The sequence below is a fragment of the Phasianus colchicus genome, chromosome 9 (genome assembly GCF_987193195.1).
Source record: "Phasianus colchicus chromosome 9, bPhaCol1.hap1.1, whole genome shotgun sequence".
In the NCBI taxonomy this organism is placed as follows: domain Eukaryota; kingdom Metazoa; phylum Chordata; class Aves; order Galliformes; family Phasianidae; genus Phasianus; species Phasianus colchicus.
Genome location: NC_143444.1, coordinates 10088713 through 10116011, shown reverse-complemented (window position 1 = coordinate 10116011; position 27299 = coordinate 10088713). Strand labels below are relative to the sequence as shown.

The window sequence follows — 27299 nt, the reverse complement described above, 5'->3', positions numbered from 1 at the left end:
GCATATACGGCACCAAAGAAAACAACTGCTAAAATAACTATGTATAACCTGCAATTAAGAACTACTGGTTCATCTAATTTTTTTTAAGACAGGCATCCTAAGGGCCCCTCTAAAACATAAAAAAGGCTTACTGCTCCTATTACAGAAATTACCTCATTGCAACAAACACAGAAGATCATCTATGGAACAGAATGACTTGTAAAACTAGGTCATATTTATCTTCTTCTAGTCACAGTGAAACCTCTTCTCTCTGATTATTGGCAACTGAAATTTTAACATGATTAAATAGCAGGACAATCTTCCAGACTGAAAAAGCAGCAATTTGATATACTTTATTATGCTGAAGTTTTTATCCCACACACTTATTGCATTAAAAACAACGTGAAACTACTGAAAGTTTCCCACGGTCTAAAGAGAACAAAATACAAACACTGAGCATTCTAGCACAACTATCAGCCAAAGGATGTTAAGAAAACTATGAAAAGTAACTCAGTATGATTATAGTAATGCAGCTCCTATCTATGCATCATAAAAATAATTAAGTTCAGAACAAAATGGGGGAGAAAAAAGAAAACTTCATTTTGTTAGCTATGCCTGAATGTATTCAGCTAAGTTACAGACCACGATTTATCTAATAAATACGTGTTTAATAGAACTCATCACTCACAAGTTTCCCCATTTAGGTATGCAAGCAAGTCTTTTCTGTCAGGTCTTCTTACCACAGGAATGTTTTCAGTCTGAAAGGAGAGCAGACTCAACATTAGACAGTTGTTTCCTTACAGAGTCTCTTGATGAAGATTTCTCCCTTTTACTGAACACCACTCATTCACACAAAGGCAAGAACACATACCTGCATCACAAGAAAGCATAACTATCAAGACAAAAAAAATACAATTACTATCTAGAGGGCGTCCAGTTACACAAAATGAAAAGACATTTGCTCTAAAATAAAGGACAGTCTCTTTCCTCCTTCATTTTACACTTGTAAATAAATAGTACTTTTTCAATACACACATACTTGCTTACACAGTTTTTTCCCCTTTTCCAGGGAAATCCAGACAGTTAAACACTACAGTCATTCTCTGAAAATAACCATGCAAACATTACTTCAGACAAACAGGACAAAACGAAGTTCTGTATTGTCTACTTACTGCAGCACGACGGACATAAACAGGATGTGAAAGGTGCACATTATTGAGGAGGAACAAGATAGAATCCAAAGTGTAGTATTCCCTGGGCTGACCTTCCTTCCCTGTCCTGTAAAGTCAAGAAACAGAGACTTTAACATTTAACCTCCCCAAAAGTCCTCTCCTTTCCACATAACATTATTACTGCTTGCTTTTTGAACTGACATCAGGCTATTTCCTGATGGTGTTAACACACACTGGTAACAGATACGTCTTCTTACAGCCTACTTGCTGAATGCATTATAAAAACTGTCCAAAATAAGAGCCAGGTAAGTTGTACAGCATACAGGCAAAATTTAAAAAACTATATTCTCTTCTCTCTCAAACATGTTTACTGCTTTATCGGGGATATGCAGAAGAATGCATTTGAACTGCAAATGAACAAAGTAACATTGCATACTCTTCACATAGCACAGAACTGGAAGGTTGACAACATGAACCTCGCAGTGAAAATAAACAGACCTTTACTAACAGGGAAAAATGAATTCAAAATACTGTGAGAATTAGTAGAATAAAGGATCTTTTTATCACTGTTCCTTCCAAAAACTTAGCCTGCATACATGCACGGCAGAGGGAAGGGCTGTATTTTGTTGTAAGCACAGGGAAAGGGATGAGACTCAGAACCACGTAACTACTAGAAAACCAAAAGCTGGCTGAACACCTACAGCCCACAGAACTGGGTTACTTAGCAAGGAATTGTTTGGCTGTTATTGTTTCACTGTTATCTTTGATCAGGTGGCACACAAACTTATTCAGAGCAGTGCTAGAAGTGAAAGCTTCTTCCATACAGACTTGGTTCTGAAGCGTAGCGTGTATCACGTGCACAGTTGTTGCTTCATTTTAAAATGTACATTTCAGGTTCTCTCTTTTCAGACTGAGTTATTATTCCTCTGAAGCACATCACAGCCTCTGAACACTATACAGGAAGTCCAGCTGTTCACCTATTCTAGTTTTTATTTGCACTATGTAGCAGTGAATGGCATTATTTGGAAGACAAACGCTGAACGGTTCTCTCTTAATTTAAGAAGCCAGTATGACAATGCCAAAGGCACTGCCCAAGCTCAGCAGTGCACAGCTGGTGCTCCACCACTTGCAAGAAAACCCCACGTTCAGCACGGCTGTCAGGGGGTGTACAGTTAGTAGGGCAGTTTTCAAGGCAAAGTGTCAGATGGACAAGCAGGGCTACAGCAAGGAGATAACAGAAGTCAGAACTGGCATTTCAGCATCACACTGTGATCCTTTCAGATTTCCCACACAGAGAATCTGCTCACTAAACAGAGTGCTAAAAACTTGCTGATATGAATGTAGCTTACTTCACTCAATTAACCAACATCAAAATAGCTAAAGAAATTAATAATCCTTTTACCCCTTACTACTAATCAATTATTTCAGACCTTGTCAGTCCAGCACTACTATTTTTTATTTGTATATTTTTGAAATACGCAAGTCTCAATTTCTTAATACCCGTTAAATTCCAGCTTAAAAACCGAAGCAAAAGAGATGTATGTAATGCAAAAGAGAAAGTTTCACCTGGTTAGTTTTAATGGCACAAATCTATTTCCAGTTCATGCATTCACACTGAACTTCTGGGCAACAGGAGTTCACTCATCTTTTAACTGTTCCATTTCTTCTTGTGTGTTTGAAAACATAAGGGCCTGCATCCTATCCATGACAGAAAGTGACAATCCTCAGAACCACAAGACTAGACATGCAGAGTACCATCCTAACTATAACAGCCACGACCAACAGCACACTGTTTAAAAACTTCTCAGATGTGGATATGATCCCTCTGATGGGTAAACAAGGCAGCTAAGGCACTCTGTTAGATTGATTCCTGCTTTTGGTTTTGAAACTCATTCTACATTCACTCTTATGCAGCCAGAAGTCGAGCATTAAATCAAAACACGCCTTCTGAACTATTCAGTTATGTTCTGCGGATTCAATCTGGGAACTAACCTGGATTAAAACGAACTTGCGTATGTTTTTCAGGCTGCTTTTCAAGCAGCTCTGTTCCTCAGAGCAATGCACTGCTGGCAGCCCCTGGTGTCAGCGGGGAGAGCAGGCAGTGCAGGGCAGCTCAGCACACCCAGCAGCACTGCTGGCTCCTGCCAGCTCCGTGCTCAGGGAGCAAGTGTTAAATGTCTACTGGGACTACTTCTAATTCTAGAAGGGACAGAATGCCACCACTGCTACTCAGACTTGGATTACTCTCTCCTGACTGCAAGAGATTGTAGAGATGCAATTACAGCAACCACACTGTGGACACCTAAGATGGAAGTCATATCTGCCTCGTGAAAGATTAAGCTACTAACAACTGCAAGCACAGCTTGGACCCTCCCAAGCAATCAAAGATATTAGAGGTTTTGAATCTGAAAGATTCCTGAAGATGTTCCACGTATGACCCTGAAATTACATAAATTAACAGCTCCTAAACTATGATGTCAAAGCTACTGAGCACGGCTTGTACAACTGGTTTCATTTTCACACCTTTGTTTCAAGGACTTAAAGTACCAGTGGTTCACAAGAAACGCTATGCATCAGTAGCAGTCTGATTCTACCAGAAGTTCAGATGCCATCTTCTTGGGTGTGAACCACAATTTACTAAAAAAAAAAAAAAAAAAAAAAAAAGATATCTCTAAAATCTGTCAGAAGACAAGAGGAAATACACAGCTCTTATGAAGCTACTGCTTCTGTTCAGCTACACATACCCTCATCTCACCCACAATCCTTCCTCAACCATATAGATAAAGCCACCTTAATGTGCATAATCAAGTTTTTCTCTCCAGATGCTGTCTTCTTGTCTTTTGGTAATAACTTACAGGCCCAAATCAAGTTTTCCTAAGCAGCAATAGAGTAGTTTGGTTTGCATATCAGCATCTGTGTTCCTACAGAACAGGGATGAAAGTTGTCTGTCCAGTTAGCCTTTACTCCTTACTGCTCAGAAAGGCAAACTGCAGCAAGGAAAACACCCTAACTGCCCAGGGTTACTCAGCAGAACAGAACGAGGGTTTGTCAAGGACTTCAAAGCTCAGCTGCTTATGCAGATGTTTCTCTTCCTCCCCACGTACTCACCAGCATCTCCCTCACAGCCAGGAAGCGCAACTAAATCCCAAACAAGTTTCTGAGAGCTTGAAACAGATAACGAGATAGCACAATTCTAGTTTTACGCCGAGGGCAAAGTAAAGCCAGCTGAAACAAATTAATTGCCTATGAACTTACCAAGGGAACAGTTTCAGTTTCCTTTCTCTCTTGAAGTACAAATCAGGACACAGCACCAACACTAATATTCTCATCATATCACCAAGAACAAAACAAATTCCTGCTCTCGGGCTGAACAACAAGGGGATTGCTTGAGAAATCTTTCAGTTCCTCTGCTTCTCTATCATGTTGTAAAGTATTCTTTTTGATCAGCAGCATTTTGTATCTAACAAAAAGCATTGCTTTCCCTCGGTTTTAAAGGCTGTGTTTTGCGAGGCTCACTGAATCCCCTACAGCGTGGATGTTAAATTATATCACCGCTTAATCGAGAAGAAAGAAGAAGTAACCTCGTGCACTGTAAACACTGCTATCAAAACCAACAAGTTCAACAGGTCCAAAAACTCTTTCTCTTCAAGACCCACCATGCTTGGCAGCATCGTTTACTCAGCAGGCACAGTGCACGTACGAAGAGGGACGGCGCCGGGCCCACCCGCAGGCGGCCGAAGGGCACCCGGAGCCCTCAGAGGAGCGCCTCTCGCCCCGCACCGCGCCAGCCCTCCAGCTCCCGAGGCAGCCAGCCGCACACCGAGCCCGGACCCCATCCGGCGGCACCCAGCCCGTCCAGGCCCCGCCGCCCGCTGGCTGCGGGAGGCCGAGGGCGGCCTTTCCCGGCCGTGCGCTGCGCTCCGCCGCCGCCTCCCGCAACTTCGGAGCAACTTCTGCCCAGCTCCCGGCCCGCCCCGTCTCCGCTACAGCGGCCGCCCGCCGCCCGCCGGCCCCGGCACTCACCCCCAAATGACATAGTTGGTCTTGACGTTCTTAGGCCAGGAGAACTCGCCGAAGATCACCTCGTCGCCCTTGACCACGATCTCCTTCTTCTGCGTGTTGTACTGCCGCAGCACGCTCAGCACGTCCGCCATCTTCGCCCGAAGCCGCCGGCCGCCGCCGCTCCGCTCCGGCCCGGCCCCTCCGCCAGCCGAGGAAGGACCCCGCCGCCGGCCGCCAGGCCCGGGGCTGCCCGCGCCGAACGCCTGATCGTAACCGACCTGCTGAGCCTGGAAAACCGAGTTGCGCGCGTGAGCGCGGACTCGAATAACGCTTTATAACTGGCTTAAGGATCTAAGAGCATAACGGCCGCCCCGTCTGCTTCGCCGCGGCTGCCTGATGAACGGCGGGCACAGGCAGAGCCCCGGACAGCTGCGCGTCCCGCGGGGCGGTGCTGAGAGGAGGAGGGGCCTGAGATCGGAGCCGGACCGCCGTGAGGACTGCGTGGGAGCACCGCCCCTTCCTGGCGGCCGCCATGTTCCTGCAGAGGGCGCTACTCCTGCGGGGCCGGTGGGTCGGGGGATGTGAAGGGGAGCGGCGGAACGGGCTGGTGGGTGGGGGGAGCTGGGTACAGCCCGTATCACCTCTTGAGAGAGGGTGTGGGTGATCTCGCGGCTTCCCAACAGCAGGCTGTTTATCTCCCATCTTCCTGCCTGCGCGTGGGAACCGGCAGTGCAGGGTAAGGCGTGTAGGAAGTGCCGTACTGCGGGCTTTGTGAGCCCCCGCCTCACGGAGGAATTCCGTTTAATGAAAATAGTATGAAGCCAACCTTAAAACCGGGGACTGCAGAACGCGCCGGGCGTTAAACTTAAATTTCTCTTCAGTTTTAGAATGGGAAATAGGCTGCCTACCTCTGTCGAGCTGTCTGATGCTGCTGCTGTGAATCAGATACAGGTAACAGGTGATCCTCAAACTCAGTGCTGCTCGCAGCACTGGGGTTTAAACCTTGTAAAGTTACCCCTCCCAGGTGTTTGTTGCTGTAATAGCAGATTGGTAGCTCCCTGCTTGTTTTCGTGACTGTTGGATGCTGTTAAAATACACCGACTTACTAACTTGACTGTTCTTTTGAATATATAGGAGGTAATCTCAGACAACTGCGTGGTGATTTTCTCTAAAACAACATGCTTCTACTGCAAAATGGCAAAAAAGCTTTTTGAGGGTTTAAACGTCAATTACACAGCTGTAGAACTGGATGTGAATAAAAATGGAAGCCAGTTCCAAGACATTCTTGAACAGATGACGGGTGGCAGAACAGTAAGTATGCTTTTTTGGAAGTAATATGGCAATGAAGAACTTACACTGCACATTTTCACTATGGGTTAAGCCATCTCAAGGTCTTAATTTTTGGTGGGCCATTGGGATACAAGGTCTGAAATTAAAACCAAGAACTGCAAGAGAGTTCTGCACTCGGTCTTACTCTTCAGATCTCAGAGGTGTTCTTTTCTATAATACCACTAAGATTATTTAAGTATCAAACTCAGTTTTCAGCTGCACATTTACTCCATTGTGTTTAACACCTATGTTTTACAATGTCTTAATTCTATGTAGCCTTGCCTGTCTCAAATTTTAAAAATTTATTACAATCTTTCATACAGTGACTTAATTCTCCTTTTGAGAGGAATGTGTGAACAAAGTCTTCAATTTCTGTAAATACAAGTTATGCAATAATACTGAAACATGAATTTGTATATTAAGAATGTAAATATTTTGTATGTATATATTCTGCAGTTTGTAAGCACACAGAACAGTACTTGCATATGTATGGAGTTTGCTTAGATTTTGTTTTTTGAAGTAACAAATGCAACTTTCACATTCCTGACAGGTCCCAAGAGTGTTTGTTAATGGGACTTTTATTGGAGGTGCTACAGATACTCAAAGACTTCACGAAGAAGGCAAGCTGCTTCCATTAATTCATCAGTGTCAAGTGAAAACAAACTCCGGAACTACTATTTAGCTTCAGTTGTCATTTATATAAAATGGGTGAAAATGCAGACAAGTTAAAAAATCACTAAGATGTACTGCAACAGCCGGGGTTAGGCAGCTTCAAACTGTGGTTTTTTGAGTCTCAAGTGATTCTCTTGACACAGACTTCATGGAACTGACACATTTGTCTTCTTGCCTCAGCTTTACCACAACAGCAGTTAGTATTATGTATCTCTTGGAACCCCAGGTCTAAGATAATCATGTCATTTTTGTTGCTCTTGCATCCTCATAACGTGTCTCACGCTGTTAACTGTCCAGGAGTTAAAAGGTTTTAAGAATCTTGGAGCTTTGGTGGTTTTTGTTTTCTGCATGAGTTTCATTTCTGGCTTTGTTCCCACCCTTACACTGCATGGTCAGTACAATGGCTCTGTGGGGGGTCATGAAGCAATTATGAATCAACAAAGTTGTAGCAATGTTGCATGTAAAACTTTTTCGAAGTTCTGCTACTTCTACACTACTTGTACTACTCATTCAAGTGTTTTTGCCTCATATTAAAAGCAGTACCTATACTTGTGCTTGTTTTGTGTTTTAACAGTATTGAAACACAGTTTTATGCAAATTCCATTGTAATTTAGTTTAACTGTAATTTATGGAAATAAGTTATGCAAACATGGAATCAATCAAGGAAGTCCAGTGGCAACATCCATTGTTCATTTTAATGGAAGCTGATATTAGGAGAAATGAGTTAATGAGTTAGCTTCATCATTGCCTTGCATAATCATTCTTAATCTGATCACAGTCCAACAAAACCTTCAACCACACAGGCTTTCAAACAGCTCAGTTATTATGTTAAAACCAGCTAGGTTTTGATAGTACTGAAGTACATTAAGATCTGCTGAAGATCTATATATAAGTCTTCCAAATCCAGCCAACTTGCTTTAAGGTCTTTTGTCATATATGTCTGTGGAAGACTGCAGTAGTAAGCTGTTCTCTTGTGCCAGGCCTGGATATGAATAGTGCAGGATGTCTGACTTCATTTGCCTCCCTCTATCTTCAACATCTGATCACCTCACTACTGAAGTTTACTTCTAATTGGTACAGTAAAAAGGGAAAAGATGTTTGCCATTTTAGATCCCTGGGTAACCACTTTGGTCTTTACTCTGCAGTATGAAATATCAGTCTATGTACTGTTATTCAGGAATATCCTCTAGGTGTAAGCCAGATCACCTGCTACCTAATCTGCAGCTACAGACAATGTTATGAACCATTCAATGCTATTTTGACACTTAAGGCCACACAAAACAAGTCCAATATGCATAGAGTTTATTTAGTACTTATATTCTACAGTCAAAATGCAATTTACTAGCAGTATTAACTTGCAGTTAAATGTCTAAAAAACCTAAATTCAATAGTTTCAGTAAAATGTACATCCAAAGCCAGACCAACCAATGCCAAGACTTGGTTATTTCAAGAAAGTTCATAGTTTCAAGAAAGTTCATATGTCAGTAGAAAAAACCTCTTTCTTTAGTAAGAGACCATTACACTACTAAAGATGCACAGTTTAGACTAAAAATGCTAGTCAAGGATTTTTATTCAGTCTCTCCTCAAGAGAACAAAAGCTCTACACTCATCTTTAGCTAACTAGGATTGCAAGACTGTCATCTGAATTTGACAGCTTCCTTCTTGGGATGCAGGTTTGAAAAAAATTTAAGTAATATTATTTGTAGAAAGTGTTGAGTATGCAGCTGGTCTGCACTGTGCATCTTTAATTTGTGTAATTAGAGATAAACACATTGACCTCGTTGTGTTTTCACCATTGCATTGTTATTTTTTCTGATTTCATTATCAAGTCTTTCCAAAGACACTCATTAAACAAATGTGCATCTCTCCCTAAATTTATACTTAATAAAGGAATTTATTTTGCTGGTATCAAAGTATTCTTTGCCTATTATCCTTAGGCCAGTTATGTTTACTGACAAGATTAATAATTATTCAACCTGGAAAGCCTGCAAATCCATAATGTAAGTACTAATGGTATGCAAAGAAATTTTTCATTTTGTTACCCATTAGAAAAAGTCCCCAAACAATAGTTTAAAATAACCCTTTGAATTCTAAATTTCAGAAGTCTCAGGGCATTGTCACTTAAGGCAATATTCCACTCCAATAGTTGAGAAAGCATGCTGTTTGCCTGCAGAGTCCAACAAGTGCCAATTTAGTACAGAAAATCATGTCTTAAGGCAATCAAAGGGTTAATTATGCTTCTTTTCAACTGCATTAAGGCTCCCCCATCCAAATATTTTCTTGTTAATTTTGTGTAATCCCATAGAAAGTAGCAGCAAGACAGTGGCTTCATTATCAGATAGCACAAAGCCACCATGTTATGTTTAAGTCATTTAAACATTGTATGGCAGCTAAAGTGTGGTTCTACTCTGGAAAAAAAAAAGAGACATTCAAAACCAATAATTAAAATTGTTGTTTTTTTTTTTATACATTGTCTCTAGAACAAAAGCTGTTTATTTTACCATAATACTTGCCTTAGGATCTGAATGTTCAAGATTACCCACTAAAATACTCTGTAATAGGAATTATACTTAAGATGAGCACTCATCCAGCTCAAATACCATCCTCCTAAGAAGCTGGAAACAAACTAAGTTATTTCACAGACAGCAGACAGAACTGCGAGTGCACTTATCTGTTCATTTCTTCCACAGAAGAATCCACAGAAGGATTCTTCTGCAAGAGTAGAACTACACTTCTACTTGAGAACATAATGGGACATTTCTTTGTTATTAGTTGTGCTTAACAAAAAAGCTAGTATCATCAGGAAAACAGCCATCTTCTCCATTCATTATTTGTTAATGAAGCATTTGTGAAGTTCCCAACATACCACATACAGGTATGCAAATCTATATATTTAGAATGCAGAAATATCCAGAGAAACCACACTTGACAGCATCAAAAATCATAAACCCAACTTTAAGCACAAATTTAAAAGACATCATACTTTCTGCTTAAGTTAATTTTAAGTCTTAGCTCTCAGAGCAGCATACTGCCTTGCTTTACATTTTCCCCTTAAGTCTTACTTGGCAGTGTTGTACACTGTACTGTGTTGTGGTACACTGAAATCTCTACCATTTCAGCAAACAAGCCATTAGAAAAAATTACTCGCAACCTATCTGTATTCTGTGAACCACTGCAAACAGCTAAATAAACTTACCAACTGGCAAAATGCTTAACAAACAAGACAAAGTGCGAGCAAGACGAGTGACCTGTGCTCTGGTTTATTTCTACACATTCTATTCTTCAAATTTTCAATATTGCAGAGAAGCTGCCCATTCATCTAGAATATTCATTTTCATGTTTTCCTTATTCTGCATGTAACAGCGACTTGACAATATTTAAGAGAATGGAAAGCCCTGACCCACTAAACTAATTCTGGAAATAAGATTTACATGTGAAAAGCCATTTTTAAGTTGTTCTGTGAAAATAGTACCACTTAAATGCAAAGGCAGATGCTGGATTTTTAAAAGAATAAAGATACTTTTGTAATTTCTACAACTTTTAACACCAAAAATCTGATAAACGCAGCAAATTAAATACTCTGTTAGAGAATTATATAACCAAAGAAAAGTAAATAAAGTCCAGCTTTTAAAATTAAGTACTATGACATCAGTTGTGGAACAAGTTGCTTAGCTAAGCTATCATGCTCAACAATGGCATAAAGGCAGAACACAGGCAACAGAAGAGAGGTTGAGAGTGTGGAGTGAAGAGAGATTCAAGTATAAGCTAAAGTTCACTCTGATTGGAATGATGGGGAAAAAAAGCCAACATGAACAGAGAAAAGCAAAACATGGAAAAATATGGTAATACCAAAGCCAAGCATCAGTGGAACCAACAGTAGTGCTTCTGGTAATAACAGCTGCAAGTTAGGTACACGATTAAGCAGAACAGTATCTTCCAATGGAGAAAAATATTTTCCTAGTGTTTTTTCAGTTGGAGCCATTAAAATACATTTCCAAAATGACTGGTGTTCTTCTTAAGCCAAGAACACGCACTTTGTGGATAGCTTTTCAAAGTCATACCCATAAGTAGGTATTACAGCCCCAATTAAAAAACAGTAACAAAAGAACAACATCCTGCCCCCACAATTATTTAACTGTGGTTTAAAGTAGCAAGTTACTTTACAGCCAGTTATTAGTGGCCATTGCATACTGGGCAGTTAAACAAGCCTTGCTAACTTTGTATCTAATCTAGACTGACCCTCAGACTTCTTTAAGCACAGAAAACTGTAAATTAAGCCCCCATGTAATTAAGTTCTACAAGCATCCCAAACCCTACTCCCCGTTGCTATACAATTCCTGGCACAAAATTTTAATTCTTGGCAAAACCGCAACTGTCTTCATTACTTATACAATGGTGACTCATTGTATTATATTTAGAAACCTTCCATATTCTTAAATGTATCACTGCAGTGAAGAAGCCTGCCCTTCTGATGTTCATCTGTAATGAAGAGCTGTAACCAGTGGACATTTCTGCTGCACTGCCAACCATTAGATCCCTTCCTTAATGGTAAATTATAACAAATATTAGATTATGTCTTAGACTAAGAATTATTAGGGCATCACACTGAAATGACAGTCAAACTGAAAGCCTATTAATGGCGACAAGTATCAGGAAACCTGCATTCGCCCAGGTTACAGCTGCACTTCTAGACTTTTCAAATGTTTATTCGAAACTTCACCATTTTTAAGTTCTTTCCTCTTCTATTTTACAGGTAAACAACAGAGCACAGTTACAGCCCCATTTTTTGTTTTGTTCATTGAAGTGTTCCTCCAATGCAAAAGATACTATTAATTGAGAAAGTCATGTCTCCTCTTTAGTGAAAGGGCAGGTTATTTATTGTATATTGAATTATTACCTAAATTTAGTAAGTTCGTTCAGTTTTTGTCTTGTTTAAAAAAAGTTGGAGCACATTACATTACACATTACAATTACTGCCCCTTCATGTGTTCAGGTACCATTTTAGAAATTACCAGTTTATAGGAGAAGTGTATATTATAGCACATAAGTCATACTGTCCTCCTGAAATCCAGCATGCAGGCAGATAAAAAAACATCAACTTTCCCCTATGGAAAAGGAAAATGCAGCATCCTTCTTATGCCACTTAATACAAGACAGTAACAACCCCAGGAAGACAGCAGGAACAAGGGTCAGCACACCACCAAGTAAGCTGACAGCTGAAACACTCTGGTTCTCTCTCTCTCTCTCTGTGCAAGTTTTAAAGTAGGAGCAGATGACAACAGGATCTCAACAGTGGTAGCTTTACATTGGACAGCCACCACAAAATATTCTAACAAGATTTTTTGATATGGAGATATGGTAAATATTTAGGGGCATATTATGTACTCCAGCATGGATAACTATGTCTAGCATCAACAGATAGAGAGCTACATTTTCTGTAAGTTCTACTGAAAACTCACCTTCCCTGTAATTCAAGGAATTGTATTTTCAACTGGAATGACTTTCAATGTTGCAACGCTACTGTAATTTCAGTCACTGTTAATAACTAATCTTCTATCTGCAGTATATTTATGCTGCTAACTGCCAAAAGTTACTTGAAATACCAGTTCAAGTTTCTCATTCCATATTTAGTCCAACACATTTCCTATTACTTCACAAATACTACTTCAAATAAGAAAAAGTACTTGCAACAGATACTTAACCATCAGTTATTTTCAACATCTCTAGCTTAACAGGAAACATCTGATCAGTTGTTTGACTATTGTCCTATTTAAAACACATTACTACCAAAAGTATTTCCAAAACTTCAGTGCATTTACTTGAAATAATTAACATGTATGTTCATTCCCCATATTTATTATGTTTATTCAGCAAGGAGACTGCAGTTAGTAAGAAGTTTTTCCACAGGAAATGACCTAATTGTTTTTCAAACTCCAAGTGTTTGCTAGTTTTTTGTAGGAACACTTGTTTGTTTCTGTGTGTTACCTGACCAGCTGGTGCTAGCAAAGTTACTTGAAATACTTCAAGCATTCTAACAGAGCTGCATTATTATAGCACTGATAATCCAGAAGTAACTTGATTCATGATCCCTGAAAATGACCACACCTACCAGCCGCTCTTTAAGCCATGGATTTAAAACAATTCTGTTGTTTCTTAATGTCAGAAAAGGATTCCCTCGCCATTCTCATTTGTTAAGGTAAAGTCTAAGTCTGTAGCAGAATACCTTCAGAAACACATAACCTCATATTTTAGATAGCACCAAATAGATATCCATCCTACAGAACCAAAGCTTCGAATTTATAGTCAATACGTAAGAGGCATAATTAGAGGTATCAAAAGTATAATACGAGCTTGAATTTTACAGTTAAAAGCCTGCTTTTTCAGGCAGAAAAATATGGTCTTACATGTCAGTTATCAGTTAGGTTATTTTTATAAACCATAATTATTTTCAAATTAACATCAAATTCACTGTTTAAAATAGTATTATCATAAAAGAGGCTGACATAAAATGTCTGATGAGAAGTGGTAAAATCAGCAATGAAAAAAACTCTAAGACTGCGATCTCCTAAAGAGATCTTCTACCTTCCCCCCCATACACACGTCTATAAACACATACACAGCATTTTAAATACATATACACAAGTTGTTATCAGTCCCTGTTCCTAAGTGGTAAGATATTAGCTAGCTTTTTCCTTCTTTCCTCACACTCTTACTATCAGAATGAAAAAAAAGAAAAATCTAGTTTCAGTCACTTCCTGAACAAGATTGAGAACGAGGCAACTGTACATTTCATAAAAGTTATTAAGAATTGGTCACTATAAACTGGAGGTAGTTTTGAAAAGCATTAGATTAAATTAAGAAATCAGAAGTAGTGTTCATCTACAAAAAGACTGTAAAAATGAAGTATTCGCATTAAGGTTATTTATGTATCATTGAATACATTCTTTTGAAGAAAATGTAGTTGTTTCTGGTTGTTGCCACTCAGCTTTCAACAGTAGGCTAAGATGCATGCACTTGCTAATCTTCCTCACTGAAAAGCATGCTGCTGCTGCCTGAAGTCATAGCAAGTTCTGAATGTGGTTTCCCAGGCATTTCCAGGCCTTTCACTATTAGGAAATCTAAAATTTTCTCCGAAGCACACAAGTTTAACAGAGTGCTTCTGAAACTGCAGAAACTACCCCTCTAAGAACAATTTTTTTTTCCCTTAGAAATTCAGATATCCCTGATAGAAGATTTAGCATGAGCTCTTCCCCTTTCAGGTTTGTGTGTGATATTTCACTGGGTAACTTTTATACTTTATCACAGTTACACGGTCTTACGTGTGCCAGAAAATGGGTTTTTGTAGACCCAAAGTATGACAATGGAAACTGTTGAACCTTAGTAATTCACTGAAAATACCAAAATTTAAAAAAAAGGTTTAAAGAAAAACAACACTCAACTAACCTGCTGTTAAACTGACACTATTAAAAAGCTAAAACCACTTTTCTTTCCTGCCCCATCCTAGGAATAATTCATCAATTTACTCTTGTAAACAACCATCACACAGCAATGGGGGAAAAACATCTCAGTGTTCAGGATCTATTATAAATGAAATTAAATTACATATTGTGTAACCCCATAACTTCTAACAAACTTCCCACCATTATTTTAATTTGTGCACAACAGGAAAAAGGAGAAAAGTGACTTATCTGCTTCTCTTGCTTTCCCTTCACAAAAAGGTAACATTTTTGATATGTATATTATGTGCCATATTCTAATAAAGTTCATTTGGCCACAGGTTCCCAGGGTTAAGTCTGTTGCCAGCGACGAACCCACTGGGAAGAACATATGCCTAGACAATTAAATCAAATCCAAAATGAAGTTCTGAATAACATCCAGAGCTCCAGCATCAAAACCACATATATCCAACATGCCTCTGTCATCTGGATCGGCGATCGTAAAACCATTTGATGTCATTCCACATACAATCAATTTAGCAGGAATACCCATTTTCTAGAAGAAAAACAAAAAGATATTTTCAGAGCACAGTAATTGGAACATGCCAGAGGCCAAATCTTGCAATCCTGCATACATAAGCCATTGTCTGAAAAGGCATAGAAACTGATAGAAACCAGACATGTCATAACAAGAATTGTAGACTGTCTATTAACACTAAGTTGCAAGAGAAACATCAGTGACATTAAAATAAAAATGAATTACAATGAAGGATATTAACAAAACTTTCCTGCAATATTAAGTTCTACAGATCATTTCAAATGTCACTGTTTTCTTTTTGAAAATATTGAGATCTGATAATAATAATAATGTCATCTAATAAAAAGTCAGAGTGTATTTTTGTCTAAGGCAAGGATTTCCAAATGTTGGTTAAACAACAAAAACAGCTGTGGCCTGAACAATTCAATTACATGAGCTGAATTCGTAGATTAGCAACATGTAAGGTGAAGCAAAGCAAGCATCAGGAAGACCAGAGTACAGAAACTCCCTGACAAAAGCACAAATGTAGGCATGGGAATTAAGCTCTACAAATAACTCTGGCAGAGTTTCACCAGGCAAGTTAAAGATTTAGGTATTAATTTCATATTAGTGAATACGATACAAAGGACAATGTCCATACACAGTTGTATTGGTAGTTTAAGATATACTAACTTAGAAACACTTCCCTTAAAGCATGAAAGATTGCAGTTCGAGTCATAGTTTTAATAGCAATGTGCTGGCAAGAAGGTATTTTTCTTAGTTTCATTTCCAAACATTGAAGCTACACAGCCTACACAGCCCCTTTAAAATATACAGAACTTTCTTCACAGCATACTATTACCTCATTCTCTACAGGCTTACCTTCATTACTTCATTTATAGTCTGGACAAATCTAATGCAGAGATCAAAGTTGAACAATAACACTAAGCTCAAAGAAATAAATTTAAGAACTTTCAACAATTAACTTATTTGTATCATTAACTTCTTAGATCAATCATATAGAATGCAGAAATTCATATATAACCTACTCTGCTTCGGCATTCAGGGAAATCACAAATCCATTTGTAACTGTATTAGTTAATTATGTACAATTACTTCCACTAATTAAACCAAAGTGGAAAATATAATTTTTTAATACTGTATGAATTATTATTTACTTCACATAGCCACAACTTAAGTCTCTAAAATATGGACAGCAGTGACATATTTTGTACTGCACTGATCAATTGCAAGCACTCAGAAGTATATTTACCTCCCTGTACTCTCTAAGAGCTGTTGCAGGATGAGTATTTCCAGCAAAGGTCTCGTTATCAGTAAATACAATGAAGACATCAGCAGCTGTCTGTGTTTTCTGAGCCCATATCATTGGAAGGGAACAATCAGTGGTACCCATTGGAATCTTAAAAGAAAAAAGCATATACATGGAACATATATTACAACAGAAATTAGTAAGCCACAGAGAAAAGGCTTTTTAGGTAAGCTTCATGGTTTGTTATATACAGAGGCCTCTCTTTACTAAACAACAGTTCATTTGTTCAATTCAATTCTGTTCTGCCTATTTGTTTACTCTTTTTTAAACTAAGTATTGTGAACTACTAATGCCATTATCATTACTTAATATTCAGGAAGTTTAAATAATCACTTTTGTTGAACTTTCCCTAAATAAAAGGGAGGGAAAGATTCCTGTGATTTACTATATGGATATTGTCTAAACACAGCACTAAAAATGACTGCAAACAAAAAAATACAAAGTAATTATGTAATTGCTGAGACCTCTCAACTCTGATGTTAGCAAGGGCAGTCTCCTAATTGCAATTTTATTTTATTTTAATTTTACATACTTCATACATTTTCACTAATACTTGAGGTAACGTCATATCAGCTGTCACAGGGCAAGGGACCATTTCATGTGAAAAGGCAACAACATGGGAATCCTTCTCAACACGTGCTACAGCCTGAGGAAGAGGAAGACAAAAAAGTTGTTTAGAATTTTTATTACCAAAATCAAGATACTCCCTGGTGAACACATCATATCCTTATTTAAGTCAGTGTGACTCATATACACTAAAGTTTCACCCTGTACTTTAAATATTCTGTAATTTGTGAATAAATAACACCACAAAAATCAGAGCTTAAGAGCTGTTCTAATTACTGTCACTAAATATATTTCCTTATTTCTTCTCTCCCTTCCGACATAAAACACTACATGTTTAAAACCAAACAAGTTCCACTCTAATATAAACACGAAACATATAAACAAGAAACTTTACAATACCAAACAGAGGCAAAAGCAACTGTGATACAAAGGAACTGTTGATAGTTCAAATGAAAATAAAAATTATCCCAACTTTTTTTAATCCAATCTGTATTAAGTTATCAACACTTCTGAATTGCTTGCTATGTATTTTCAGTTAAGCTGAGTGAAAAAGCAGTCTAAACCACTCGGATTACAACTGGAAATTGGTTGCTGGGAGGCGTTCACAGCCAGGTTGGATGAGGCCCTGGGCAGCTCAGTCTACTATTAAATGGGGAGGTTGGTGGCCCTACTTATGGCAGGGGGCGTTAGAGATTCACAATCCTTGAGGTCCCTTCCAACCTGGGCCACTCTGTGATTCTGTGATTAAGCAGTTGAACTATCAAGTATGGCACACTGTCATATCTTCCATACATAAAAGAATACCATAGAGCAGCTTCCTCCTGATTTCTAACCAGCTTTAAAGTACCTCCATTTCAGAAATGCAGCTCAATCTGCATTTAGTTATAAATAGAGAAATTTAATGCCTCACCATACACATTGTTGCTGCAACTGTGTTTGCATTCAGCACACTGCCCAAAACTTTTTGTGTCATTGATGCACTGACATCAACTGCCATTACGAAACGTTTTCCTGTTGGTTCAAGTGTCTAAAAGGAAAAAAATGAGAACATGAACAAAAAAGTTATTAATTTATTCTTACTTCTGCTTGCCACCTAGATGTGTTTTGGTTTTTATTTATTTTCAGGACAACATTACAGGACAATAGCATTGCCAAAAACTCAGTAGTTTCTTCCCCTCCCTCCATTTAGTAGAATCATTAAGGTTTTTGTCATCAAGTTTGAAAACTTACTCAACCAGTAAACACTTATATTTTTATAAGCTTTCAGGAAATAGACTTAAGCTTAGTAAATACAAGAATTACATTACCTCAAAAGTTTTGTAGAATGAAGCATCTAAAGCTTCTAAGATGTCTTCATCAGGACGCCACCAAAGCTTCCCTCTGCTTCCATGTCCAGATTTATAGGTTTCTAATGCAACCAATACATGGAATGGATGTATTCTACCCTACAGGCAAAGTAATTAAGTAACTTTTCAGAAGCCTGAGGCTTATTAAGAACATATTAAAAAGCAGCACAAACTAAAGTGAAGATCATAATATAAAGTCTGCTTGCTTCAGTTAATTTTGAAAAGTTTATGTAGTGGCTGCTGCTGCATAATATTTTAAATCACTTCACTTTACTCATTTACTCAGTTACAAACATTGTTTCTTTCCTCTTGGAGATGTTCAAGTAATTAATCACCACCACAAAATCTTAGGAAATTTAAATGCCTATCTCATCTTTCCTCTATGAAAGTATTATGCTACCACCTTCTTATACCTTTCTCCAGTGCAACAGTAATTACACAATTAAAGAAGCAACAGATCACAAAGAGCAGTGAGACAGGAAAAAGTGGAATTGTTGTTCTCAATTCCACTAATCAACTTAACTAAAAAAAAAAACACCACCAGAAAGTTACTCATCTCTATTTCCCAATAAATTCCTAAGGATTTCTCCCCTTCCCCCCCTTTCACTGTATTACCTCCAATGGACAGTAAATCAATGTGAAAGGATAAAGACTTCCTGTTCTGTCACTTTTTCCTCTCAGAAGCTAAAGCTGATTACTTCATTCACTTCCTGAATGTGAATGAAAAGTGCCTTCCATTCACTTTTTCAGGACTGTATGGCTGACTAAATTACAAGACTCACAAACAGTGGATGAACCACCAGGCAAAGCTTGCCATGGCCTTAGTATAAGATACCAGCTGTCAGTACACTTTATCTGTAAACAAGTTCTATAATTTTTTTTTGAAGAATAAGCTACAGATTTCTTAAAAAGACACTCCTTTATTTCATAAAGGGATTACCTAAAGGAACAGTTTAGGAAGAGATTAAGAGTCAAAGGTTAGCAATGATTATGAATTTATTCATTTATTAATTTTACCTTTTTTAGCAGTTTCTCATTTCGCAGTCTTTCACATACTATTGCCACTTCTGAACCCCGTGGTTCAAGGACTGAATTTGCAGTCATCTTTCCTAGATTTCTCAACAAAACAGAAATGGGCATGTCCTTCAGCAACGCCTTCCAAACCTCCAAGCAAAGAATAAGGAAAACAAGATAAGACTTCCAAGTACAAGAACTGACACCTGCATGTTAATTAAAAGTATTTTAAAATAGATGTGCAAGTTACATGAAAATCTGTTCTGTAATTACCTACTTGTGTAAATAACTTGGAAAAAAATAGCAGAAGGGCTTTCTTTTTTTCAAACAGAAATCTTGACTTAATATTTTGAGTCACTCTAGAGATAATAAATACTCTAAAGAGAATACAAAGCTCCTGAAGTTTACCTACCTCTTTAGATTTCAGATGGTTTGTCAATAGATGTTCCCTAACGAGACCATATTCCTCTATTAAATGAATAACCTCCAATTCATCTTTTGTGTGTTTCACTCTGTCCACAGCCTCCAGGTATTTTAAAAGCTTTTCAGTCTCAGCAGAAACTGCTTTGTCTTTATAAGCTTCTTGGACATCTTTCCACCCTTTGGTGATGTATTTAGTGACAATAGCTACTCCTATAGAAAAGGAAAATATTTTCCAAGCAGGATTACAATCTTTATACTGACATCTGTCACTCCAGCAAACAAACAGGTTAGCAGGTTATTGTTGTCAAAAACCAAATGAAGAAACAATGAAAAGAATATAACGGGAACTTCCCAGATCTGATGATCAGTTCTGAAACTGGTCAGCTGCATACAATTTAAAACAGTTATTTTGTTTACTGTGTTGTTCTCCCTGAAAATAAAGAGCCTAATGGATTCCAAACCATCACTCTTCCCAATTAATGAAAAAGTGTTATTTCAGCATTTGTAAACAGACAAGAACAAACTGAGGGTATTGTATTATTTTACCTTCTCTTGACATAGGCAGAGTAAAACAACTCTTTTTACCTTGAAGACAGATACATTTATAACATGATCCCTCACACCTTTACAGTGTAAAGTACACAACACAATCACTAAGAAATCATCATTCCATACTAGTGTAGACAACCAAGATCAAGCCAGTATAAACATTTGACCACAAGTATGTGAAAAACAAGTGAAGTCATAAACAATCTGACTACAAGCAAGTACATGACAACAAGCTAACATCAATAAAAAAGGAAAGGAAAATGCCCAATGAGGGACCTTTAGGCTTATTAAGAGTTACTAACACATTAAAGATCATACACCCCTGTTTGGAAATGACATATGAATGTGACAGCAGCAATTCCTTTCCAGATGTACCATCTTCTAGCCCTATAATATGCATGTGTTAAAGATGAAACAGAATAACCAATTAGAAATTGTAAAGAGAAGTAATTCTGTAAACAGCTATCTATAACCACTTCTAGTCAGAGGTATGCTTGCTTTGCAAAGGATAGCCAAGCATCTGATTCTGTGCAGAACTGAAATAGAGACTTTTACATAGATTCCAACTCTGTGCGCTTATTGGCTACGCACACCAGACACAAACTCAGCCCCTAACACTGTTATTATTATAGGTTTAAAATAAAGTATTTTCAGGTGGATGAAAACATATTACCTTCACTGGCAGGTTTCAGGTGGGACAATCTCAGAAGATCTTTATGAGACCAACCACTTCTTTGTTTATATTTTGTAACTGCTAACGCAACAGCCATGCCGTTCTTTCCATTGTACCAATCTGCCACAGCTTTTCTCAGTGCACGGCCCCACATGCCACACTTCATACCCTCCTTCAAATCTTTTTTAAACTGGATGAAAGTAAAGAGATGAGTTGGTATACAACAAACCTCAGGAACAGCTTTAAATGCTGCTTGTTTTGTTTTTGCATCAGAACACTGTGAACAGATCGCAAGTGCAAAAAGCAGGGGCTCTTGTCTGGCTGTTCTGCCTTCTTGACTGAATGTCTTTATTTCCTGAACGACTTCACAACCTCTGCCTTCTTCAATCAGTCTCATTAAAGCTGCTGCATTTTCAAAGCCCAGCCTCTGCTCCTTGACGCAGTAAGTACCACCTTCTGAACCAAAGCACAAGAAGCGGTGCAGTCGATTCATGTCAGTGACGTGCCACACATAACCGCTGTCACAGTTCGGCACCTGCATTTCATTCGGGGGTTGCACTTGGTTTGCCTCGTCCTCCATTGCTTGCACTTCCAAGAGGCCTGTTGAAAGAATAGTAATGCTTATTTAAAACTACTACAAGAGCTTTCTGACTATATCCTTCTATCAGTTCTAACTTAAGTATATATATCAGATCTACACACCTGCATTTTTCTTCATCAGCTTACTACAATGCTCTAAGTGTGAATAACTAAACCCAGTGAGAGATTTGTATTTTTTTCCCTACCTCCCAAGTTACAACAGCAATGAATTAATTCCCTTAACTAGCAGTAGTTTCCCTAGGAACTACTTTATGCCAATCAGTGGTATAGAGAAAAATCACAGAATCACAGACTGGCCAGGGTTGGAAGGCACCTCAAGGATCATGAATCTCCAGCCCCCCTGCCACATGCAGGGCCACCAACCTCCCCATTTAATACTAGACCAGGCTGCCCAGGGTCCCATACAAGCTGGCCTTGAACACTTTCAGGGACAGGGCATCCACAACCTCTCTGGACAGCATGTTCCAGCACCTCACCACTCTCATAGTAAAAAATTTAAAATTAAAACACAGCTCACACCACTTTTCTTTGCCATAAGTACGTTACACTACTTTCCTATGAAGGTTTTTTGTTTGCATGCTGAATTTTGTCAAAATTGGGATCTTGTCCCACTCTGTTTTGTGGAAGGATGATAGAACTTACCAAGTGAAGAAACACAATGCTAAAAAAAAAGTAAAATGCTGGAAGAATATTTAGCCAGAAGACTGTGAGAATTTAAATATAGTGGGTTTCAGTGAGGCTTTTTTACACAATACCTTTTTAATAACTGACAGTAGCTCAAGAAAAAGAAAATACAACTGTACCACAGGCTCAAATAGACTGCTGCACCAAGTGAGACCTAAAAAAAACACAGAAATTTTGTACTACTTTACATTTTTAGTAAAAAAAGCAAGAGAGCACCATAAGAATTCAGTCCTTCAGTTCTTTATACACTTCTGAGTTTCAAGAATTCCACAGAAGTATCCATAAGCAACAACACTATTCTTACTTAAAGAACATTAGGATGGAAATATTCAGTGCATAATATGGAAGCTGAAATAAACACAAGTAGAACTCAGTTGACAGGGTAATGAGAAAAACCATTCCACAACCTCTATCTTCATCAATCAGTCTTAAGCTGCTGTATTTCCAAAGTCCACATCTGTTCCTTGACGCAGTACACACCTCCACAGTCCACTATCACAGAACCACAGATCTTAAAGATCATCCTGTTCCAATCATCACTATCACCACTGTTCCCAAAACATTCATGAAACAACAATAAATACAGTTTCCTCAGTTCTCACTTAACAATAAAAAATGTTAAATAGCTCAGTTACCGTGCTACACACACATAGAGCAATCTAATCTCTACATAAGTATGCACACATACCTGCCTTTGATGTGCTTTTCCGGATGATGAAGATGAATGTAATTACTTCACGAGGGTAAGCACACATAAAGAAATGCCACTAACAAAGAAAGAACTGTTCTTTCCAATTTAGGTAAGCAAAACACTGCACACTGATTTATGACTTCTCTTACTTCAAGGGAATTACCCTTTCTCTAGGAAAGACTAGAGATGCACCCTTCCTCCATTCTTGAATATCTACAGTGATGTGCTGCCTGCATCCAGAATTAAAAAAAAATGAACCACCAGCAGCCCCCACAACATCCTACAGACTACTAAAATAATAAAAATAGAACTGGAATGATTTAAAAGTCAAAAGCTTAATTAAGAACAATATAATAACAGTAAACATATGTATTATTACTATCTAGCCCGCAGTGGGGATCAGCACTTAAATAAGAGAGGTGAAGCCAGGCTCCACCCCTTCCAGTCACACGGCTAAACTGCCTTCACCTGTGGGTGACCAGGTCCTTTCCCCAGGTGCTCAATCAGTGGTTCAGCCCATGACTCAACAGTTCCCATACACTAACATTTTGTAAAGACCCAAACAAAAATCCAGAAATCACAGTCAGAGTGCATTAGTACATTCTTCAGGGGAAATAAGCCAACAAACTAAAAAGCAACCAAACTAAACACCACAAACAAACAAACAGAAAAAAAGAACTCCCAGCCATGTTAACAGGTAATGGAAAAACACTATTATCCTCAAGGGTAACTAAGAACAGGAAGCATAAAGGATTGTGCGTGAATAACTAGATCTTCACAGAGATAAAATCTAGAAAATAATTTCTTATTGCAGCTTCCATATCTGTGCTACAATGTACATTACAACATTAAAATGAGGCTAGCAAGAAAACTCTTCTCACTCACTGATGGGTTACCAAGGCTTATAACGAACTGAAAGGGCCACATTTCCACTTAAACAAAATGCTTATAATACATTTATCCAAAATGATTATATTAGAAAAATATAAACACAGTTCCTAATGTTTTTATACTTCTTCCTATGCTTTCAATTCGTATGGGTGCCATTTAATATCCTGTAGCAGAAATGCTAAGCCACAGCTTCAAGCAGTGATTGAGCACCTGGTGGGAAGGCAGGGCCAACCCAGGGGAACTCAGGTGTGTGCAATGAACCTGAGTGATGGAAGGGGTGGAGCCAGGATCTACCCTTCCCAAACCTCATTTAAGGGCTGGCAGTGGAAGTGAAGGGATCTCTTGCTGGAGATTGCTGTCTATTTGAGGCCTTCCTAAAGGTAAGTAGCTCTTCTTTATTTCTGCTTTTGTGGCTGCTGCACTTGGGCTCATTTCTATTTAGTATAGTCAAAAATTATCATTATGCTATTATAGCATTTTATGTCTCCACTTTACTGTATTTTTTTACTCAATGAAGTTATGTTGTCCTTGCATGTGTAGTTCTATCATCATTATTACAAATCAGCTACTGTTATCCTCACTTGAGAATGGGAGCAAAGCTTAATTGGAATAATTCTCACACTTCTAATTCTATAGATAAAATCATAAAATATGTTGAACTGGAAGGCACTCATAAGTGCCTATGATTGTAGATAAGATCATAAAATAGTAAAGGTTGGGAAAAACCTAACATTCATCTGGTTCCAATCCCCTTGCTGTGTGCAGGATTGCTAAGTGGGTACCATTTCAGGCTGCCCAGGATCCCATCTAGCTTTGAACCCCTTCAGAAATAGCGTATCTACCATCTCCGGGTAGCCTGTACCAGGGCCTCACCACTTTCAGTGGAAAGCTTCCCCTTGTCATCATCTGCATTTTTTGGCACTTGAGATGCCTATGGAGGCTGCTGAACCTCCAGGCTAGGTCACCAAGAATAGAGGTTATATGTTTCCAAGCATAATTCCTACAGACCTTCTATAAATATACAGAGATCCCTCTAGATCCAAGTAATTGTCTTGAAAGAATCAGGCCTACCACTTATTTCAAACCACTCAAGTTGAGCTGCTTTTGGTATTCCAGTGACACTAATTTCCTTTGGACCAGTTTCTAGCATGGAAGCCACAGCCCTAGTTTGTTAACAATTTTCTCAATAAAAGGGCATATTTCCAGTAAATATTATTCCTACCATTCAAAATGTAGAGGCTGGGATTTCCCTCTGTTACACTTACTGCAGAATTACAGAACTGTACAAGTTGGAAAGGACCTCTGAAGACGATTCAGGCAAATTTTATTTTTCCAAATAAATCACCAGTACAAAAGGAAATCTATGAACAGTGAAATGTGATGGAGGCCCAGGCTGGTGACTGAATACACACCGCAATGGACTGTGGGGTTCCTGACCAAGGGGACACAGCAGCAGAGGTGAGCGATGCAGAGACACGGCCCCAGGACAGTGAGTGGGGAGTAGGACCAAGGAGGGTTTGTTGCCCAGAGGCCGGGAACCACTGCTGCCTGCCTCTTGGGCAGAGAGTAACCACAGCTTCTCTCTTTGGCAGCCATGACACCTACCTGCTGCAGTGCCAGTGAGCACGCTCAGGTTATGGCCTGCAGAGCCTGTCTTCCTGGATCCAGAGCTGCCTTGGGGGACTTAAAAGAGTGGTTCAAATCAACCGAGTGTCCTGGATCCTAACACAAATTGTAAGTTTTCTTTAAAAGCCCTTCCTTATTCGACACTGAACTATTTAAATCATACTGGCTGCTTCTTAATCCTGTTTAGTATTTCAGAGTACCAAGCTCCTGAAGCTATTCCATCTTGCTAACTAGTTCCTATCCTCTGCCCACACTTCAATGTTAGTTTCCTCCTTTCACATCTCTAAAATACAGACGAATCTCATTCTTGCAGATGGCTAAATGCAATGCATCGAATGGGTGCTTTACTAAAACCCTGCTGCTGTTTCTGAGCTGTAACAATGAATGTGAATTTCAAGCCCTCATGGAAAATTCAGCAGTACTATTCTGGCTCTGGAGTATTTCCAGCTTCTGAGTTACCTGAATGCAATCAGCAGTGTGAAAAGCCTTAAGTCACAGACTAAATATAACAAGAGGAATGAATGAGTATTGGTATGAACCTGCCCAGCTTGAACATGTTCAGTTCCCACTAAGAGGAGAAATATCATCAGTGAATATCCATGATCCACACTTAAATGTTGAAATTAAACTAGTAGGTTTTAGTAAAGCATTGCTATCAATTCATTTCACTTTAGTATTTTTAAACACTTGTAACTTCATGGAGTTTATCAAAAGAAAAAATATAATCTATCATACAGTCTTCTTGAGAGGAAAGTAAAAACAACAGTAAAGGAATTTATGTATTTCAAGCATGATATAAATTAACCTCTGAGCAAAATATGGTTTTGCCTGGCATGTAGCAGCCCATATGGGGCTTAAGCACTGAGTGGCACATCAATAACCATATATTACCTTAACAATTGAGTTTCACAATCTGACCTCTACCATATTTTCTATGACTGCTACAAATCACTGCTGGTTTTCGTAAGTCATGCCATACAATGCAAGTTTCAGTTACATGTGAAAATAATCCATCTGGAGCAGAAAGCTTTAACAGAACCATAGGTTTTTAGGCTGGTAATGAAACAAACTTTGCAGTGAAAACATGGAGTTTGACCAAGTTTGATGCTTTATTAAAATTAAAAAAGCCTGTAAAGTTTAAAGTCAACATTTAAAACTGTCCTCAAAATCCAGACATGCTTTCTGTGAGAAACTGCGTTCTCCCCCCTGCTCTCATTAAGGTGAGCTCAGCACTCCTAAAGCACAGCGGAGCCCTGACAGAGCAACGCGAGTGCTTTTGCTACGAATCAAGCATCGCTATCTAAAGAAGAACGTTAACGGCCCGTGACCCAGATGACAAACGGAGAGCCCTGCAGCCGACACCAGACTACGTAGGTCACGCGTTCGCTGCACAGCCGCCCCGCAGGACCCACCGGGAGCCCGCAGCCCGCCCGCACGGTGCAGCAGCCCTCACCCTCCCGCCCACCGCGCCACAGCCGCCCCGGGCCGGGCGCTGCCACTTGCCTTGAAGCCGCGGGGAGGGGCCCGCCCGGGCCGGCTCGACCTCCGACCCCGAGCAGCGGCGCGATCCCGGGGCGGATCCCCTCGAGCGAAGGAACCCGAAGGGCCCGACGGAGCCGGGGGCGGTGGAGCCGGTTGTGAGCGCTGGGAGCGGCCCCGAGCGGGTCCCACACCCCCACACGCAGCCCCGCCCGCCGGCGTCCTGACAGCATCCCCGAGACCCGGATGGAGCCGCGCCCACCGCCCCGCGCCGCAGCGCTCAGTGCCCGGATGGAGTCGGAAACACTTGTGCCCGCCG

At 39.3% G+C, this 27299-nt stretch overlaps 3 protein-coding genes and 1 long non-coding RNA gene across 7 annotated transcripts in view; 2 read left to right on the top strand and 2 right to left on the bottom strand.

Moving 5' to 3' along the window:
- Positions 1 to 5413, bottom strand: part of CDC73 (cell division cycle 73) — a 97977-nt gene extending 92564 nt beyond the window's left edge. Inside the window, exons 1-3 of the mRNA XM_031595793.2 lie at positions 5175 to 5413; positions 1152 to 1257; positions 668 to 737 (exon numbers count right to left, since the gene is read on the bottom strand). Coding sequence (XP_031451653.1) covers positions 668 to 737; positions 1152 to 1257; positions 5175 to 5305 — 307 coding nt within the window. The 5' untranslated portion in view covers positions 5306 to 5413. The remainder of the gene's footprint in view (positions 1 to 667; positions 738 to 1151; positions 1258 to 5174) is intronic.
- Positions 5414 to 5562: 149 nt separating this feature from the next.
- Positions 5563 to 7702, top strand: GLRX2 (glutaredoxin 2). Of its 2 annotated transcripts, none has more exons than XM_031595795.2 (4): positions 5563 to 5720; positions 6035 to 6104; positions 6288 to 6464; positions 7033 to 7702. In XM_031595795.2, the coding sequence occupies exons 1-4, from the start codon at positions 5686 to 5688 to the stop codon at positions 7162 to 7164; spliced, it is 414 nt and encodes a 137-aa protein (XP_031451655.1). In that variant the 5' UTR covers positions 5563 to 5685; the 3' UTR covers positions 7165 to 7702. The 2 variants fall into 2 exon arrangements, with proteins under 2 accessions (XP_031451655.1, XP_090002258.1); XM_090146132.1 differs by lacking the exon at positions 5563 to 5720 and adding an exon at positions 5727 to 5889.
- Positions 7703 to 8478: 776 nt separating this feature from the next.
- RO60 (Ro60, Y RNA binding protein) lies at positions 8479 to 27255 on the bottom strand. 3 transcript variants are annotated; one of them, XM_090146131.1, is made up of 9 exons: positions 27005 to 27255; positions 21010 to 21609; positions 19777 to 19997; positions 19368 to 19514; positions 18312 to 18449; positions 17915 to 18031; positions 16970 to 17083; positions 16381 to 16527; positions 8479 to 15146 (listed from the first exon to the last, which is right to left on the bottom strand). In XM_090146131.1, exons 2-9 carry the CDS (start codon positions 21587 to 21589, stop codon positions 14994 to 14996), a joined length of 1617 nt encoding a protein of 538 aa, XP_090002257.1. In that variant the 5' UTR covers positions 21590 to 21609; positions 27005 to 27255; the 3' UTR covers positions 8479 to 14993. The 3 variants fall into 3 exon arrangements, with proteins under 3 accessions (XP_090002257.1, XP_031451651.2, XP_031451652.2); XM_031595791.2 differs by lacking the exon at positions 27005 to 27255 and adding an exon at positions 22982 to 23782; XM_031595792.2 differs by lacking the exons at positions 8479 to 15146; positions 27005 to 27255 and adding an exon at positions 22982 to 23782 and having other exon boundaries at positions 16392 to 16527; positions 16977 to 17083.
- Positions 23888 to 26675, top strand: LOC149916813 (uncharacterized). The gene is made up of 3 exons (XR_016469125.1): positions 23888 to 24255; positions 25468 to 25609; positions 25815 to 26675. It is a non-coding gene; the product is annotated as an uncharacterized LOC149916813 (long non-coding RNA).
- Positions 27256 to 27299: the final 44 nt, after the last annotated feature.

Bases quoted from the DNA above. Each gene is read 5' to 3' on its own strand.
- GLRX2 (XM_031595795.2), top strand. From the start codon at position 5,686: ATGTTCCTGCAGAGGGCGCTACTCCTGCGGGGCCG. The intron at 5,721-6,034 runs GTGGGTCGGGGG...ATTTCTCTTCAG, and splicing joins GCGCTACTCCTGCGGGGCCG to TTTTAGAATGGGAAATAGGC. The intron at 6,105-6,287 runs GTAACAGGTGAT...TTGAATATATAG, and splicing joins CTGCTGTGAATCAGATACAG to GAGGTAATCTCAGACAACTG.
- RO60 (XM_031595791.2), bottom strand. From the start codon at position 23,048: ATGTGTGCTTACCCTCGTGAAGTAATTACATTCATCTTCATCATCCGG. The intron at 17,084-17,914 runs GTGAGGCATTAA...CCTCTTCCTCAG, and splicing joins TTGCAGCAACAATGTGTATG to GCTGTAGCACGTGTTGAGAA. The intron at 16,528-16,969 runs GTATGTAAAATT...TTTTCTTTTAAG, and splicing joins TATTAGTGAAAATGTATGAA to ATTCCAATGGGTACCACTGA.